This window comes from Pelodiscus sinensis, chromosome 4, assembly GCF_049634645.1.
Source record: "Pelodiscus sinensis isolate JC-2024 chromosome 4, ASM4963464v1, whole genome shotgun sequence".
In the NCBI taxonomy this organism is placed as follows: domain Eukaryota; kingdom Metazoa; phylum Chordata; order Testudines; family Trionychidae; genus Pelodiscus; species Pelodiscus sinensis.
The window spans coordinates 117,578,814-117,598,580 of record NC_134714.1 but is presented as its reverse complement, the minus strand read 5'-3'; the positions used below and the strand labels follow the sequence as shown (position 1 = coordinate 117,598,580).

General features: G+C 44.0%; 1 protein-coding gene and 1 long non-coding RNA gene across 8 annotated transcripts in view; one reads left to right on the top strand and one right to left on the bottom strand.

Moving 5' to 3' along the window:
- BRSK2 (BR serine/threonine kinase 2) overlaps nt 1–19,767 on the top strand; it is a 502,819-nt gene that overhangs the window by 236,822 nt on the left and 246,230 nt on the right. For 3 of the 7 annotated variants that reach the window (XM_075928208.1, XM_075928206.1, XM_075928204.1), the window contains exon 1: nt 19,569–19,766. The exons of 2 other annotated variants lie outside the window; for them this stretch is intronic. In XM_075928208.1, the coding sequence (XP_075784323.1) occupies nt 19,622–19,766 (145 nt within the window). In that variant the 5' untranslated portion in view covers nt 19,569–19,621. 2 more of the 7 variants (XM_075928209.1, XM_075928207.1) reach the window with 2 other exon arrangements.
- LOC112544466 (uncharacterized) lies at nt 6,112–11,540 on the bottom strand. Its single transcript, XR_003087780.2, has 3 exons — nt 11,433–11,540; nt 8,914–8,966; nt 6,112–6,443 (listed from the first exon to the last, which is right to left on the bottom strand). It is a non-coding gene; the product is annotated as an uncharacterized LOC112544466 (long non-coding RNA).

Here is a 19,767-nt window from a genome sequence, read left to right as displayed (position 1 = left end):
TGTGCCCCCTCTTGGGGTTGAGGAGGAGGAAGTAGGGGGACCCAGACCCCACCTGCTCCATTGGGTCCCAGCCTAGGTCACTGTCAAGGGTGGAATGGACCCCCACTTGGGAATCCCACCTCAGCACGCCAAGCTTCCAGGGTTCAATTCCCCACCCTGGCTACTTCCTACCAATGTCCTCTGGGTAATCCTTTCCATTTCTCCCTTACGGACTGGGGCTTTGGCTGCCACCTCCAGTTGATGGGCTTTTGTGGCTTGTCTGCTTATGTTTCCTCTTCTGGAGCTCCAGCAGCACCCCCTTCCCCAGCAGCGGTCAGCCCAGACTGAGCAGCCCCACAGGCCTTTAGAGCTGGCCTCTACCTGGCGCATGCCCAACAGAGTTGTGGGGGTGGGGCCTCCTCCGCTGGGTGAGTTAGTTGATACACACAGGCACCTTTCTAGGTTTTGGAGTCAAACCCCACCCCTCATTGTCAGCCTGGTTTTCATTCAGAAACCCAATGAAGTTGGGTGCACTGAGAGAGCTTATAGTCGTTGGCATTTCGTTCATAACCTAGATGCAGGAGCAGTTTAGCCACATTTTCTTCTGGGTCATTACTGAAGAGCAGCATCTCTTCCGTCAGTGCAAATCCTGTTAGGGATCTATCAGTGGAGGATTAAGAAAAGTCAGAAGGGCACAGCAGGCTATAGCAGCACCAGCCCATTGGGTGAAGTGTTAAGCTGTTGGCCTCATTTTGTGGCGAACGACTCCTCTGGCTTTTTTATAGAGGTTGTCAGTACCAAACGCCTACCTCCAGTACCTACCACAAGAGATTTCCCATTTTGGGGGATATCAGACTTGTTGTGATATTAATTAAGTTGGAGTTTAAAAATCTTCACTTGCTGAAGCGTTAAAGGGCATGGAAGATCTCATTGGTTTTGTGACTATACCATGAATGGTAAGCTTGATTGTTCTGGGTTTAAACTAATACTAGGTTGTATCTGAGCTGTATTTAAAGAAAAAGTAGATCTTGACATTAAACAGCCAATACTTTTTTAACCACGGGGGTTTTATTAACAATTTTTCCCTACTGCCTTCTTGATTTAGACATTGATTCACCAATGGTGCATCTACACTGCACCATTATTTCGACATAACTAGTGTTATTTCAAAATAACATTGTGAGCACCTACAAAAGCATTCCATTATTTCAAAATAATTTCGAAATAACAGATGGTTTATTTCAAAATTTGTAAACCTTATTCTATGAGGAATAAGGCATGTGTAGCTGCACCACTGCTGCTATTTTGAAATAGCCTGTCACCAGGGTCATTCTAAGTTATTCCTCCCCAGTGCCTCCTATGGCTCTAAACTGAGATAGCACATCTACATTAGGGTATCCTGCATCGGACTAATTTTGAGGCTTTCCTGCAGTGTAGATGTGCTATTTTGAAATATCTATTCTGGAATATCTTATTTCAAAATAAGTGTCCAGCGTAGACGTACCTCAAGTTACCTAAGCATATGTCTAACTTTAAGCATGAGAGTAGTCCAACTGAAGTCAGTTAAGTATCTTGCTCAATTGGGGCTATATTGACTGTGCATCTCATAAATATGTTATGTAACAATACTGTGCACTGGTACAGCATTGTAAACTTTATAAACATGAAGCCCCATTTTTGATACTATCGAAGCAAATGCTCTGTCTTTTGCCATCTTCAATGAGAATAGGAGTCAGATCCTAATTATGTCTCTCAACATTCTGTGATAGGCAAATATAGCCATTTACAGGTGGGAAACTAAGGCACTGAAAAATTAAATGACTTTCTCAAGGTCTCACGCTGAGTCAGACGCAAAGTCAGCTATTTTATATTACAGGGTATTATTATTACACAGACATATGATTACACGGTGCCCCAGAAAGCAAATAAAGGCAGCATCTCATCTCCCACAGAGCTTTCAACCTAAGACAAATCAAGAACAGGAGGTGAAAACAACACGGAGCAGTCACAGATGGGAAGAATGAAGAAAAGACAATATAATGATGCAGTCACAGAGGAAACTTGTGTCTAGAGGGCTGTGATAGTGAAGATTTTCTTTACACTGTTGAATTTAATATATAGTCGGGCGGGGGGAGGTTATCATTATTCTTTATTTGTATTGCCATAACACCTAGGCTTAGTGTGCTATAAAGGGTTTATTGGCTTGAGTTTGAGATGGGTACATTGCTTATGAGTGGTCGAGCCACAACTGAATTATTCCCACTATTTCGAATGATGATCAACCTATGCCTTCATGTATTATGTATATACCACATATGTTATTTTAGGAAGATTTTAGAGAGGCTTATAAATAGCATTGGAATTACTTCTTTTAGCCTTCCACCTATAAATTCTGATGCCTCAGTTACTGTGAGTTCAGCTGTGCAGGACTCAGATGAAACTGTACAAAGGTCTAAAAATCTCCTAAAGTAGCTTTTGTGTATCTCAGAAGTGTCACAAATGTAAAGGCAGGTATCTCTGGCCATATCTAGGCAAGAAGACATATTAGTCCCCTTTGGGAAGCCGGCAGTTGTCTCTTCCAAATAGGATAAAGTTCTTTTTTCTAGCTCTGTAGAGAGCCACAAGCTATCAGCCATTACGGTGATGACATTTTTAAATATTAAAAAAAAACAAGGACTGAATCTTAGCAGTTCTAAGCTTCAGGCAGGGATCATTTTGGGGAAGAAATTCAGCTGTTAGAAGATGCTTGTGGCTGCAGAATGCTAAATCCAAATGGAGTCAAATGAACGATTGAAGGAGAAGTGGATTGGTCAAAGGTTCATGGTAAATAAATGTATCACATGGCTCTGAAATATATAATGAGATTCCTCAGTATGTCGCGTGGCTCTCATTTCTGCATGGAGGGTACACTTTCATTTTTATTTATTGTATATATTTCTTTAGTGTGAAAGTAACTGAAGTCTGTAAGTCTCTTTTTAAAGCAGTGGGTTTTGAGAGAGGATGCAGCAGTACCTGATGACTGACTAAATATGGTATAAATATGGGCTTTGGCCTAACTTTAGGCCTCTTTTTAAAAAAAATCTCAGCCTAAAAACTTGGAAAGGATTCCCTTTCAGATTGCAACCTCTTTGTCCTGTGACCCTGAAATAACGTAACACTACATCTCTGTGTGATGCTATTGAATCATAAGGTTTGATCCCTGTGCTGTGACGTGTAGAATAAATAGTAGGCTTTTAAAATGGCCATCTGGTTGGTGTCAGAAAGATGGTAACTTTTTATTCTCTGAGAATTTGGGATCCTGAGATTGAAGATGAAGAATGGTCAAGTATTTTTCTCATTTTTTAAAATTCATTCTAAATGCCAGGTTTTCCCTAAACTGAATCTGAAAGGCTGGTGAAATCAACAATGAGATGAACTTGTTTGATAATTACCTGTAAAAGTTCCCTGATTACACAGATCCCACTTCTGATGGAAATCTTTTAAAAGGAATATATGCTAATGGACTAAAACTCCTGCATGTATTACAGGCTCCTGGGATGCTAAAGTGTTCCCAACTTGTCCTGCCAGATAAACCTAGGGCATTCCACCCATTTGCCCCAAGCTTTGGCTCCTAATCATCCATCCAACTGAGCTGCAGCTAATATTATGGGCACTACTGACATACAGTAAGCACTAGAGGTAGTCATCCACATGGACCAACAGTAAGTCTCAATCTCCTTGACACACCTACTCCCTTATGCTCAAGAGCCCAGACTAAAAAGGGACACAATGTGAGTAAAGATAGTTGAGTCTGAAAAGGTGCATTTATCATAATCATACAAATAAGGGAAATAGCTGTATTCTCTCCTCTTGGGCCATATCTCCTGCCAGTAACTGGGGGACCACACTGTGATGTTCTTAACAGGTGTTTGAGCCAAAGCCCCCTGAAAGCAGCAGGGGGCTTTCCATTGACATGAATGAGTGCTGGATCGGGACTAGATTTAAGATTTGGATCCCCTGTGCTCCCCATCCTGTTCCTTACTTTTGATGCTTATACTCACACTGCGTCTAGACTGGCAAGTTTTTCTTCAAAAGCGGCCGCTTTTGTGCAAAAACTTGCCAGCTGTCTACACTGGCCGCTTGATTTTGCGCAAAAGCACTGACGTTTTACTGTCTGAAATCAGTGCTTCTTGCGCAAATGCTTTGACGTTCCCGTTCGGGCAAAAGCCCTTTTCCGGAAATGTTTTTGCGCAAGGGGGCCAGTGTAGACAGCTCAGATTTGTTTTGCGCAAAAAAGCCCCAATGGCGAAAATGGCAATCGGGGCTTTCTTGCGCAAAACCGCATCTAGATTGGCACGGATGCTTTTCCGCAAAAAGCGCTTTTGCCAAAAAGCGTCTGTGCCAATCTAGATGCTCTTTTCCGCAAATGCTTTTAACTGAAAAACTTTTCCGTTAAAAGCATTTGCAGAAAATCATGCCAGTCTAGACGTAGGCACAGTGTTCCTTACTTCTGCTGTGCAGGGTCAGGCCTTGAGTGCTGACCCTGAGGTGTCAAGTGTGCCCTGCACTCACATTTGCACTGGAGCATAAAAAACTGCCCCTGCCATGCTGTGCCCGAGACCAGGAGTTACACAGCTCTGTTGTGCTCACTGCCAGGACTTGCAGGATGAAGAACATTTTGGCCATTTTGAGAAGGGCTAGGCTAATGTAACAAGGCCTGGGACTGCATCATTGGACTCACAGAGGGCAGATGGAACAAAGAAAATATAAGGCAAGTCCCTGAAAGACAGGGAAGACCCTTTCCAGTGAGGGAGCCACACCCATGCAGGATGAAAGCAATGATAATGAAGGGAGCAAGGAACATGAGAAATGAACAAAGGAAACAAAGACTTAAAACATCAATTCAATAAACATATGAAGAACAATCTCTGTGCTCCCCCCATCACCCTCCCTCCTGTCCCATAATGTTCCCTTCATGTTAGAGCATCAATCCTCCTCTCAAAGGATCACTAGACCAAGGTTGGACACCTGGCTCATTACCTAGATGCTGCCTAATTACACTGATTTATTTTTTAAAAGCTATTGTGTGAGGCATAGTCAGGGCTGTACTACAAACTACTTCCCTTTGTACTTGAGAATAGCTGCCATTAGGTACCTACTGGTAATGGATTAATGAGGACTGAAGGTGGACTTTGATCTCAAGGAGGTGCATACATCTGGCAGCTATAGGTATGGGTTTTTTCTCTCAGCTTCTAGGCCTGGCCAATGGGGATGAGAGCTGTCAAAAAGGCAGTTTTCACTCTTGCAGTCATGAAGATCTTTGTAGTGTTATATCTGTTTAATTAAAAAATCAAGCCACTGTCCTCTCCTCTACTCCATGAGGGGCTTTAGTTTTCACACGTCCTTTGAAAGTTGTCACCTGTGCCTCTTCAGTGGCAGCAAAGGCTGGTTTCTCAAGTGTTCTGTGAGGCAATGAAGAGCTGATCAGAAATAAGAGCCCAAATCACAGGAAGTCACGAGCTGTCAAAAATTCCAAGGAACATCAGCCTTATTTAGATTAGCTTTTTTTTTTCTTTCTCCATCTGGTGAAACAAACATATTTTAATAATGGTGGCAGCAATGTTTTCATTGAAGTTTCTGCCTTGGTTTCCCAGGGGAACACTTTGGATGTGTGCATGTGCGTAGTAACTTGAGGAAGGCACAGTGTCAAAGGAACTCCTTCGTTGCATTCTTTGCTCTGTGCAGCTGGTATAAAGGCTTTGCAAGAAGTACTGATATGCAAAATATTGTAAGTAAGAGAGCAAGATAAAAATCACTAGAGCTGATTTCACTTCAGTGCGTTTTGATCCTGCATTGCTGTGTCAAGGCACAAACCTAACACTGGTGAGCTGAGATATGTTCTCCTCCCCGCTCTGAGCCCCAAGAGAAGGAATCCAAGCTGTAGTGATTTGATATATGCCTCCTATTGTATTCTGAGCCAGGAGGTGTGAATGAGCACCAGTTCCCTCCACGCTCTTGCTGAAAATTTGAACTCTGGCATTACTCCTACTATAATTACAGTTTATTCAATTTAGAGGCATTTATTGCACAGGCTCCTTAGAACAGCTTTCCAAGACTGGAATCTTTGTAGAACAGCTCGTGGGCCAAATTACTTCATTACAGAGCAAGGTACCTCCATCCGCATCTGTTTAGATTTATAGATTAAACCACCCCACCACACCCCCACTTCCAATTATGAACTGACACCATATAATTTGTACATCACTTGCTATAAAACTGTGTTTATTTTAAAGACAATAATTAGAGATAACAATTGCTATAGAAAAATAAACATCTGCTCAATGAGAGGAGAGAGTAATTAAGGACAATTATTGGTTTCCATAAGCAAGACACTCTGACAAAACTTATTGCAAATGCAGCTATTTAAGTAGGAAACATAGTGTGGAGAGCCATGGTCCAGAAAAATGTGGTGAATGGAACAGGAGCTGGTAACAAGAAATGAAATAGATGTTTCTTTTCAGACTTGTATTTAGATGCAATTTTACTAGTAATAATACTTAGAATTTACATAGGGTTTTAGATTTTTTTTCTAAGTTCTTTATAAGGATTAATCAATTAATCCCCCTAGAATCCCTGCAAGGTAGGTAAGTAAGTATTATCCTTATTTTACAGCTGTGGAAATTGAGTTGCTGTGGGCCAAATTCTAATCCCTGTTACATCAGTGTAAATCCTAAGTGACTTCATTGAAGTCAGCATTGCCATCTGGTGTAACTGAGTTGATTTAACCCCAAAGAAGCCAACGAACGTATCTGAAGATATTTGTTGAAAGGGGTAGAAATCTCACCATTTATAAACCTTTTCAAGTGTGTTTGAGTAGTTTGGTTTGCTATAGGCCTTGATTTTCTGAAGTGGTCTGTTTTAGGGGATGCACATCTGTATACATATCTGTGCATGTACTTTTCAGGCAGGAATACCTGATAAGATATACAAAAGCCAACCCCAGTTTGTGTGTGTAAATTTATATGCACAGCGTTTAGTGCTTGAAAAGTACACATACAGGTGATTACACACATTCATGCATACAAACTATCAGAGCCATATTCAGGCCCCTATGAAAATACAACTACTAGGGGCATGCCTAATATAGTTTTGCTCTAGTTTTAAGTCAGACTAATTCATTGCCAGTGTTAGGCTAAGCCCTGGGGTAAACCACAAACATTTGTATACTGGCGTGTGTAGCTCAACATTAGCAATTAGTTTACTAAAATTAAAACAAAAGCAATATCTTTAGTCTGAACAGACTCCTAAGTACTAATTCAACTGAGCAGGATACAGTTGTCTGGAATGTAGCCAATCCCCCTAACTACAAGGTCTGATATAATTCTTGATACTTTTTCCCTCATTCTTATCCTGCATGCCCAGGATGGACAAGCTGGGCATAAGATACAAGACAGAGTCTGTCTGCCTGCTGCCTGTGTTGACTAAGGGCTTGTCTATGTTGGCATATTTTGTTGATAACAGAACAGTGACAGTGTTTACACTGCAATGCTACTTTTGTTGGGAAAGACAACCAGTTTTGGCGACAAAATCTTCCACCCCTGCGAGAGACTTTTGTCATTTTTCCTCCCTTTATTGTAGACAAAGAGCCAGTGTGAACTCTGTTGTTGGTTTTGTTGAGAGAACTGGCTTCCACCAGTATCCCTCAATGCCGTCCCTGAAGGCTGTGCTCAGTGTTTTGTGATCTCTGCTGCCTTGCACACATGTGCCCTCCCCCCCCCTTTCAAAGTTCCACAGAGTAGCTGACCTCTGATGGAGCTGCTCTGTTTGGGGAATAAACAAAGAACAAATCATTGGAATGCTCCTGTTCTGCTGCTGCACTAGAAAAACAGCAGCAGGCAGACTGCTGCTGCAGGGGCAGGGCTGGAGAGACTGCTGTGCTGCTTTGACAATCGTTAGCATGGAGAGCTCACAGAGCTAAGCACAGGGATCAGCTCTGCTTTCCTACAACACTGCACTATGGAATGCTTACCCACATCGCTTTGCTCTGTCTTTCGACAGGGTGCTAGCAATGTGACCATGGAATGTTGACATTGGGAAGCAGAAAAACTTTGACCGGTTTGACCGGTTTTCACTTTTGGCTATTTTTGCATGTCGGCAGCACTTTTGCCACCAAACCTTCCCAGTGTAGACATAGCCTAAGTAAGGCAGTGAGTAGCGCCACTGCTCTGGCAAATTAGCATTTTCTGATTTTCATTATCTACAGAAATCATTCTGTCCCTGCAATTCCAGTCTTTGGGTTTCTCCAGAGAGCGGTAGCTGGGCAAGGTTTTGTGAGTGTTGATGTATTCATAGATGTCCCATATGGATTTGAGCAAGACCACTGCTGTTTCTAGACATAGAATTGCATGAACCAGCTCAACATTCCAAACAACCCTTCCTGAAACAGCTGCCAGAACATCTAATAGTGACCAGCACTTTTTATTTCTATTGTCTCTATCTGGCAACACTATTCCGAAGTGAAGGTCCTTCCTGATATTTCTAAGACAAAACTCCCATTGAAATCAGTCAGAATTTTTCCTGAGGTAGAACTGAATATTGACATGCTAGGTTCAGTCAGTTATTTCTAAGTTTTGTCATTACTTTGGGTGGAGATGGGATTTGACGGGTTCTAATAGCCATGAAGTACTTGACCCTGTGGCCATATGTAGCTCTTGGGCTTCAGCATTTCATTTAGAATGTTCAAGAACTTCAAAGTTGCTTATGTATTGCTTCTTTGAATATGCTGTACAGCATTTGTGCTGATTCATGTGCCAGAAATTATCTAGCATAAAACAAGCATTTTTATCCACTTAGTTGCCACTGGGGACTAGCAGTTAATAACACTTGTTAATTTTAACAATGCTTGTACTTAAGGTGCTATCTGGACATAATTTAAAGTGTCCCTTCTCCACTAACTTGGTACTGCCTGTATGGTACTGATGTAAAAAAGCCAAAGCTGTCCAGAAGCTCTGAAAAAAAAAATTAAGTGATATTAAAAACATATATATACATATGGAAACTTCACTAATATAAATGGGAGCATCTTTATTGATTTCAGTGAAGCTATGTTCATTTCTATTAGCTGTTTATCTTGACCAAAGATTTAAAAGGTGCAATAATGCCCTGGATATGCTAAGGCACTTCCCAACAATTAGAAAAAACATTAAAACAAATTGGGCAGACAGGTCACCAAGAGGGCTTCTAAAACAGCTCCCACAACTGGCTCTTGTAAGGGATTGCTCTTCAGTACTCCATGCTCACAGAAATTTAAATTCCAAGAAAAGGACCATATGCAGTGCTCATTTTATAGTCAATATTTTTGAATCAAATTATTTAAAATCTTTTCAGCAATTCAAGTTTTCCTAATACATGCAATTATCACTATTTACAAATACCACATTGATTCATTTTCTGTTTCCAGAGATCTGAACACATCTCCCCTAATTAGTGGGGCATAATTTAACTAAATTGCTATTTATGTTTATAATGCAATCATTTACATAATTGTTTTTTTTTAAAAATCAGAATCATGAAACACACATGAAGTTTCCCGTTACACTGGAAGAACAGGAGGACTCGTGTGTATTAACACAGAATGTACTATAAATACAATATTTAAAGAACAGTGTTATTTCTTGATTCATGATCTTTACTTGACCCTTTCCGAAAAAGATAATTTGCCTCCTATTGGCATCCTAGAAGAGGCAAAGATTTTGATATAACTGAAAAAATAACTGCCCTATTATTTCTGGCATGTCTCCCACCAGGGGCAGATGACCGTTTGCGGGGCCCTAGGCAGCATAATTCCGTGGGGCCCCCCCTTTGCCACGGTGCATGCGCAGTGACGCCATGCGCATGCGCAGCAGTGTCACGGCGCATGCGCGGGGCTTTCTGAAGCGCGGGACCCGGGGCGGCTGCCCCGTTCGCCCTGCCCTATATCCACCCCTGTCTCCCACAGTAGACAGTGGTGGGACTGATGGACACAGAAAGACTCTATGCTTTTCTCTGGTTCACTAGCTCCTACGTTACCACATTACACAGGGGACTTTATTTTCCACTGCCATATACCTTATGTTGTCATTTAGGCCTGTGCAAGAATCACCATTCTGTACTGAAGCAAAATGCAGGACAATGTAGCACTTTAAAGACTAACAAGATGGTTTATTAGACGATGAGCTTTCGTGGCCAGACCCACTTCCTCAGATCAAATAGTGGAAGAAAATAGTCACAACCATATATACCAAAGGATACAATTTAAAAAATGAACACATATGAAAAGGACAAATCACATTTCAGAACAGGAGAGGGATGCGGGGGGGGGGGGGGGGGGGGGAAGGAAGGAAGGTAAGTGTCTGTGAATTGATGATATTAGAGGTGGGGAGAGTGGGATGTCTGTGAGCTAATGGTATTAGAGGTGATAATTGGGGAAGCTATCTTGGTAATGGGTAAGATAGTTTGAGTATTTGTTCATTCCTTCTCGGAGAGTGTCGAATTTTAACATGAATGACAGTTCAGAGGATTCCCTTTCAAGTGCAGATGTAAAAGGTCTTTGTAGCAGAATGCAGGTGGTTAAGTCATTGAGAGAGTGTCCTTTCTGGTTAAAATAGCAAGAAACTGTTTTTTCTTTGTGATCTTGTCTGATATCTGTTTTGTGGGCATTAATCCTTTGGCGAAGTGTCTGAGATGTTTGTCCAATGTACACAGCAGACGGACACTTTCGGCACATGATAGCATAAATTATATTTCTGGATTCGCAGGAATATGTGTTCTTGAACTTATAACTCACTTGGTTAGGTCCAATAATGGTATCAGCAGAATGAATATGTGGACAAAGCTGGCAACGGGGTTTGTTGCAAGGGAAGGTATCAGGGTTGGTATTAGTGTGGTATTTCCTGTGGTTGTTGGTAAGAATCATCTTGAGGTTAGGTGGTATCCATTCTTACTGGTTTGGTTTTATACTGACTTCCTACTGATATATAAATGACTATGCAAGGTGTAAAGAAGTGGCCAACCAGGCCTAAGGTGCCCTTGAGTCCTCCTCTGGATTGAACAGTCATGCGGGGGCAGCCAAGTGCACTAAATCCCATATAGATGAGTTGTGTACACTGAAAAAGAAAGTGTGTTCTTAATTTGGGTTAGCTAACTCAGGTTAGAATAGCAGAGAAGACTTAGCGTTTTAGCTTTTAACTCTGTTTTGCAGCGCAAGTTCAGCCTTAGGCTCTCTCTCTAAGATTTAACGAAAGGTTTGTTAGTAGGACACTGTAGCATTAGGATGTGAAGTGCATAGATATTTCTCCTCACTCGTTCTCCTGTCAGCCTTTCCTTTGTATTATACAGGGCTAAGGGGGTTGTTTCTGTTTGGTGGAAAGAAGCAATGTGCTCTTTATGAATTTTCAGTGTATGACTTTTAATTATAAAAGAAGCCTTTCACTCACTTCCTCCGAGCTGAAATTAGAGGAATTCTTCCCTGCTGAAGCTGAGGCCAAATGTCTGCATATCATATAATCATCTGTAGCAGCCCACTTTGTAGAACCTGAATGTTGGTACATCAGAGTTCCTGAGTATCCAGGAATAGAACTAGGGTTGCCAGGTGTCTGGTATTGACCCGGACAGTCTGGTATTTTTTGCCTCCTGTCCAGTAAAAAAAATTCAGAAAATACTGGACACCTAAAATGTCCGGTATTTTCTGATTTTTTTTTCCCAGCCAGGAAGCAAAAATCCTGGGTGCTTACCTGGTTCCGCAGGGGAGCTGTCTAGCCCGGAGCAGGAAGACAAGATGACAGATGGCCGCCAGCAGCCTCTTAGGGCCAAAAAGCCTCAAAGGCATTCTTTAAAGGGGCCATGCTGTTTGTTTTTTAATTTTTTTAATTTTTTTTGTGCTTAATAACTCTCGGGGTCCTTTTTTATTTTTATTTTTGCTCAACAACTTTGGTCTCCCCCCTTTTTTTTCTCAACAGTTTTTTCCCTGGTGGGTTTTTTTTTTCTTTTGGGTAGAGGGTGTTCAGTATTCTTGGTTAAACCATCTGGCAACCCTAAATAGATTGTGGAAATCCCTTTAGGGGAGAGTAAGGAGGGAGCAAAGTATGGGAGAGGGAAATGTTTAGATGAATTGTTTTGTGACCTTTGTATGCACTTGATTCCCACAATGTCACTGTCTCTGCATGGTCTCTGTGATAAAATACTGATTACTTGGCTAGACTGGGGCTTTCTTCCTGGTATAGCTTCACCGGCTCAAGCTCTAAAGATAGATTGGCAATGGCATGGTTTGCACAGCTGCATCCTGCCCAAATCCCAGAGAAGCTGTGCCAGTGCAAATTACAGCATACTGTCTACTCTAGGGATTACATTGCTGCAGCTGCACCAGTGGATGGCCAGAATCTATGAATCACTTTAGTACTCCAAAGTGGTACAAACACACTTTGAATTAATGAACTCCTTTAACTCTGCCTCCTAATAACTGGCCTGTTTTACTGTAGAATAGGAGCTGAACAGGAACCAATCCAGGGATCTTATAACAACACCTCTGCCATGGCCTGTTAGGATCGATAGAACCCTGGATTTTCTGCTCCAAATCCCCTTGCCAGCCACCCATGTTGAACAACTCCCCACTACGGGTTATCAGGAAGAATAGCCGCCGGGACTTTTCAGTTCCGAAGTGTGAGCCTTTACTGCTTGAACTAAAAGAGCAACTCACTTAACTACTAGTAGTAGGTTTTTATATTTTATGTGCACTAGCCACTAGCAGGCCACATACACGCACTGGCTGTGTCTAGACTGGCAAGTTTTTCCAGTGCTTTTGCGGAAAAACTTGCCAGCTGTCTACACTGGCCGCTTGAATTTCCGCAAGAACACTGACGATATCATATAAGAAATCAGTGCTTCTTGCGGAAATACTGTGCTGCTCCTGTTGGGGCAAAAGTCCTTTTGCGCAAAAGCTTTTGCGCAAAAGGGCCAGTGTAGACAGCTCAGATTTGTTTTGCGCAAAAAAGCCCCTATCGCGAAAATGGTGATCGGGGCTTTTTTGCGGAAAAGCACATCTAGATTGGCCACGGATGCTTTTGTGCAAAAGTGCTTTTGCAGAAAAGCGTCCGTGCCAATCTAGATGCTCTTTTCCGCAAATGCTTTTAATGGAAAACTTTTCAGTTAAAAGTATTTGCGGAAAATCATGCCAGTGTAGACAGAGCCACTCTGTCTCTTGCACTCATCCATTGTGTTACATTGGCAAGCAAAAATCAGAAGGAAAGGTTTAATATTTCTTTTTCAAATATAGATCATTCTGTGAATTTGCAGCTGGAAAAAGTGCTGGATTGGCAGCTCTTGAGTAGGGATGTTAAGAAGCGAATAATTAGCTAATTGTGTAGTTGATAGAATTTCTACCGACTATATGATTAGTTGATAAGGGAGGGAGTCTCAGTCCTGGATTGTGCTGGGCCCAGGAGCTACCCCTTGCTGCAACTCTGCAGTTTAAATGTAGTAGGAGCCAGGCTGGCCACAAACACTGATTGCTGATAAGGTAGCAGCGCAGGAAGCGGAGGGAGGCAGCACCGCAGAGATGGTGCTGATACAGAGGCAGCAAGGGGAGGGGGAATATGAGTAGTCAACATGACTAATCAATAAGTTTAGGCTTATTGGTTAGCCGAACTACTCGCTTACGTCCCTACTCTTGAGAATGTTTTCTTCTTTACAGCTGCAGATCCAGCACAGCACAAAAAGCACTAGAGCAACCTTCCTTTATTTGTCTCCCTATATATATAAAAAAAATTCCTGTGGGACAACAGAGTGACATCATCACATCACTCTGCATCCTACTACCTGCCTCCACCCTCAGCCGCGTGGCCTCTTCCCTCCCTCCCCCCTCCCCGGTGCTTGGGGGGGGGGGGGTGCCATATGGCCTCCCCCTCTCCTCTCCCAAGTGCTCCAAGGGGAGAGTCGGGGCTGCCACGCCATGACCTTGGCCTTCCCTGGTGCCCAAGGGGGAGATCCAGGACTGCCACAGACTTGGCCCAGCCCTCCCAGTGGCCGGGGGAGGTGAGGGGAGAGCCGGGGGATTGGCAAATATAATGAGCAGGGAGTGCAGCCCCCTACTATTTTTAAATTTCGCTTAGAGGGAGAGAGAGTAATTCCAATGCTCTCAAATATGTGTAACCCTTCTGCCAGGACAAGTTAATTGCATCAAAGGCCGGGTTCAATGTCTAGAGGTCTCCTCCCAACAACATAATACAACGCCAGCTTGAGCCCCCACCCAGTGACCTGGGAAATCTTACACACACTCCTGGGTGCCTCAAAGAGGCAATTCTTCCCCTCTCACAAGCACAGAGCCTTGGTATAGCAGAAAATCTTTAATAACACAAGGTAACCAACATCAGCATTGAAGTGGGAAAACACCACAACTCAGATTCATGAATCTGAATTCACGAGCAAAGACCCACCCTCCAGCCACAAATCACCCAAGGTCCCCAAAAGTCCAACACCCAAAAGTCTCTCGAGTCCAGCAACCCAAAAATCACCCAAAGTTCCAAAGTCCGGCAGCCCAAAAGTCTCTGCCCCGGGTCAGTGCCGCCCTGGGTTCAAAAGTTCACCTGGCAGGGTTTTACCTCCAACCTGGGTGCAATGGAGGGGGCAGGGGTTGATATACCTTATGCGGTCCACCGGTGGCTCCGCCTCTCCATAGGTTTCTGCTGCCGCCGTTGATGCAAATCACTCTGCCACACTCCACCTGCTGTCCTGTGAGCCACTCCAGCTGTTCCACAGAGCAGCGTCTGCTCCTCCAGCCCGCCTTGGTCCACGCTCCTCGGGCACCAGCTGGTAGGTCCCACAGCTGCTCCACCAGCCACCCATCAGTCATCCCCACCAGCAGCTCACCTGCATCCACCAGTCATCCCCTCAAATTGCTCTGCTAGCTGTCCCACAATCTGCTTTGCTAGTAGCTCAGCAACAGTGATTTCAGCTCACAGTAAATTTCAACTCTTCAGCAGTATGGCACCAGGCTCCCCTCAGTACACAGTGATTTCAGCTCACAGTAGAAGAGCCTCTGTGCAAGTGCACCATTGGCCCACAGTGAAGTCAGCAAGAGAGGAGGCAGTGTAATTGGTGTGTTTTGAGCCCTCAGACAGGGGCCCCCACCATCAGATACAAAGACCTATCCCCAGCCTCTCTCAGTCTGACTGGGTTTGGAACCCATGCCCTTTGTCTAGCGAGTGCTACTTAGTTATGGCGAAACAGTTCCACTATTTGATTCACATAATCAGGGTATCAACACTTTATCTTCCCTGCCTCAATAACAGAGAAACTTGAGATCCCACAGTGGCCAAAGTGACCATTTGGCTGCTGAGAGCACATACTAGGCAGGATGGGCATGCCTATGCAAATGAATCAGCCCCTGAAGTCTTTTTGCATCACTTGCCACAGTTCACCCCCAGATGTCAGGGCTTATCCTGACCCTGACTTGCCACAGTTCACCAACAGATGTCAGGGTAGAGCTTATCCTGACCCTGCTTACATATGTAAGGCCTAATTCTGTTCTCGTACTCCAGTGTAAATTTTGAGAAATTCCTTGAAGTAAATTGAGTTAACCCAATGTGAAACCAGTGTGAAAGTACAATCCGGCCCATTGTTGTGGTTTGTACAAGATGTGTAGTGTTTCTCAGTGTTTAACATTTATTAATGGAGTAAATATGAGATAGGCCACGACTAAAAAGTTGAATTAGTAATTTCAGAATAATTTTCTAGTGTAGACATGGCCATAAAGATTTACCCAAGCCCTAGCTGCCAGTTGTAAAGCCGACTTGAGTTTTGTCTTGCCAGTAATTACAATACCACCATTTAAACTTTTGGTCACATGCTTTCTGTTCCACCTTTCCATGAAGGTCACATTTTTAGTCACTTTACTTTGGCCAGAATGGTGAGCAAGTTGCTGACCTTTTTTCATTTTTCACAAGGAGAAAGAAAGACTCTCTTCTCCATCATCCTTATTTACTCCCTGAAGTAATTTCTGAATTCCATGTCAACCAATCTATCCATTTACTGGTTTTCTTCCAAAAACCCCATGCATCTGTTGATGAGAAAAGACTGTATTCTCTGGATGTCAGATAGAACTGGCATTCTACCTGCAAAGGGTCAAACTAATCAGAATATCACCAAGATTATTTATCACTATAGCAGAAAGGCCACGAGGAAAAATATTTTCTCAGAGAATCTCTAAATGGATTTCTGGTTGCATCATTATGTGCTACCCAGCAGCACATATCCCTCCCCAAAAAGGAGTAAGGGTTCCCTCCACAAGAGCACAAGCTGCCTCCACAGAAGGTACCAATACTGGACAGCTACCTGGAGTTCCATTCACAAAATATTATTTATGTATTTACGTGCTAGTTCGGGTCTCCTCTGCAGATGTGGCTGTAGGGACTGCAGTTCTTCAAGCATCTTTATTGACTGAAACCTTGCCCTCCCCCTCTAGTTTGTATATTGCTTGGCAATCATCCAGAAGTGGAATACACTCAGCTTTGGTCTGCACTAGAGAGGGAGATATTCATAATGGGCTGGTTGTTTCAAAATCTATATTCCTGCTTTCCTTGGGGAATAACACTTATTTTGAAATAGCTGTAGTGTGGATGCTCCTCTGCTGCTAATTCAAAATAACTACTCCCAGAGTAATCCGATATAATTACTCCCCAGTGCTTCCTGGGGCTCTACGTTGAGGTAGTGCACCCACAGTAAGAGAGCCTGACTCGGACTAATTTGGAGCCTCCCCCGTAGCGAGGAGATGCTTTTTCAATTTTCTTATTTTGGGAGTTATTATTTCGAATTTAGTTATTTTGAAATAATGTCCTAGTGTAGACATACCCTAAGAGCCTACGGACTTGGCTGTATGGCACATGTTGATCCATGTGTGGGATACAGATGGGAAACTCACATCTCACGTAACTCCCAGTGACACATTTAAAGTTAAGTCCTGCAACCAAGGGTTCTAGCAGGGGAAGCCTGTCCATATAGGCGAACTAGGCGGTTGCCTAGGGTGCCAAGTTAAATGGGGCACCAAATGGTGGTGCCAGGGCCAGCCTGAGCCATTTTGGCGCCCTGGACCCCAGGCACGCGGCGCTGCCCCCGGGATGCACGGCCCCACCTCCGGGCACACGGCGCATGTGCGGGCCCACCCCCGGGACACGTGGCCGCGTCTCCGGGCGCACGGTGCATGCGCAGGCCTGCCTCCAGGGCGCATGGGCGGATGCACGGCGCATGCGCTGCCCAGTCGGCCCAGCCACCGCCGATGGCACGCAGCCCGGGCCTGACCAGGGTGGGCTGCGCCTGGCCGTGCAGGGCCCTGTGGCCGCAGGGGAAAGGGCGCTGCTGGCCCGTGCTGCGGGGGTTAACATGGCCCCCGCTCCAGGCAGCCGCTGCAGCCCGCTGGGAGCCGGGTGCCCCCCGTAGGTTGGCGCCCTGGGCAGCTGCCCAGCTAGCCCACCCCTTAGTCTGGCCCTGGGTAGGGCAATATCATTGAGGGGTTTGGAGGTGGGGGTGCCGATTGCATGATTCATCTATGGCACCAGTTGCTGGCAGCTAGTCTAGGGCCGTCCCTGGGTACTAGCAATTCAGTACAGAACCTTAGGGGAGTGGACTGCAGCTTCTGGTTAGTCTTTTGTCACTTTAACTTTCCTCTCCCGGGCAATGTTCTATGTGGTGCAACAATGCAGTGTGGTGCCGTGGCAATAGTGGGATGCTGGGAATCCAGCTACAAAGGACTCAGTTGGAAGATAAGCCAGAATAATTTAGTATAGGAAGAGAGTTAAGGACGATGCAAAGAGTTTATTCACTTTTTCTTCAAAAGCCATCCAAAGCTCTGACTCACACTGGAGGCAAGGGGAGATTAAGGGACACAGAGTAAAACCCCGTAAAGCCACAGCTGAGTAGTGTCCAGAAGTTGCCGTCCAGTCAAAGGAGTGGAGCCAAAGAGAAGTAGCAGCAGTTGCATTATAGCTGCCATGAGAGGCACCAGCAATGGTACTAATTTATTGGACTGAATTTAGATGTGGCAGTGCGATCTTGCCTGTCAGCCCAGCATGCTCGCATAGCTAAGCACTGGGAATTGCCCAAAGCAGTGGGCAGGCTGTTGCTGTACTTCCTTTCAAAGGGGTTTGTCCTTGCTGAACTCTTTGTTTCTGTGACTTGTTTATGTTACGTCTGAAAAATAAAGCTGCTTTGTGCAGTGTCGGCTCTTGTTCAGCTGAGTTTTGAACATGGGCCGTGTGGTGTTTACAGAGAAAGTTGCAACAAACTTGAGGAGATGGCAGAAGAGGGAGCAGGGGTGGCCTGTCCATATAGGTGAACTAGGCGGTCACCTAGGGCGCCAAGTTAATGGCGCAATATCATTGAGGGGTTTGGAGGTGGGGGCACCGATTGCATGGTTCGCCTACGGCGCCAGTTGCTGGCAGCTAGTCTAGAGCCACCCCTGAGAGGGAGGGAACTAAAAAGATGGTGGGGTTCATTTCCTGGGCTCAAATAAGGGTATTTTCCCCATACACTTTGTTTCACAGTTCACAAATTATGGCTTACGGTCACATAAAAAGTAGGCATGCATCTGAGGACAAACCATTAGAATTAGTGGTAGAAATCCCATTCACTCCATTAGAGCCAGATCTTTGCGAGACACGGGTTGATATGGGTTCATTTGGAAGTATGGTTTTGCCCTGAATACTTACTGTGTGAAAAGACCTTGTGGGTCCCCCTGTTCATTGTCTCTAATGGCTCCAAATCCACTATATTCCGCTTATAAGTAAAAAATATGGATTTTTCCTCCTAACTGTAATCCCAGTCTGGGCTCTGAGAATTAAGCAGGATTCTTTCCATCTTACGCAACACCAGCAATAATAAAGGCTTTATAGGCCAAACTGGCTCTGATTGCACTGATTTGCATTTACTAGACAGTTCAGTAGATGATGCTCACAAAATAATAAAATCCGACATACTTTCCTGCAGCTGTTGACTCGTCACTGCTGATGGGAGTAAAAAGCAGTAAAAACTTATTTTAGTCCCTCAGGCAAGTAGATATGACTGAATACATGCAGGAAGTAGATTAGTTGAGTAAGAAGGTGTTTTTCTGCTGCTGTGTTTCAGAGCAGAACTATAATTTATGGAAGGAAAGTTTAGAGGTAAAGGAACAAATGCTAGTCTGACTCTAGTATAAATTGGGTGATCTCATTGGACTCACTCCAGATTTACACTGTTGTAAATGAAAGAAGAATTTGACCTATAGATTGTAATAGCTATTGATATGCCTAGTGCCAGGTACTGGTTGGTTTTATTTTTATTTTGTTGTGGTGTCATTTAGATAAATGGTAGGAGAGGAATTCCCACCTTTTCTTCCATGTATAGCAATACAGTGGCCCTGCAAATTATTTTGGGCCAGGAAACCATCATGGGGTTGCAATATTGCCTCAGAACACATTGATGTTTTTGCATGCTGTAATGACATTGCATCACAATGTCCATTTTGTGCAGCGGGAGAGACTGAAGTAGAAAGGTGACAGCCCCCATGAACTGTGGCAGCACTGGAAGTGACCTTAAGCCAGGTCTGACTGCACTAGGGAGTTTTGCCAGCACAGCTCCGTTAATCAGTGGAGTGAGGAGTATGATCCCAGATGCATATATAGGTGTTCTGGCAAAAGCTCCCTGTGTAGACACAGTTATAGGGGCAGAACTGCTCTTGAGACAGATAGCTCTTTCTCTCAGTGGGGGCTGGAATAAGCCACACTGGCAAAAGCTCAATTCTACTGG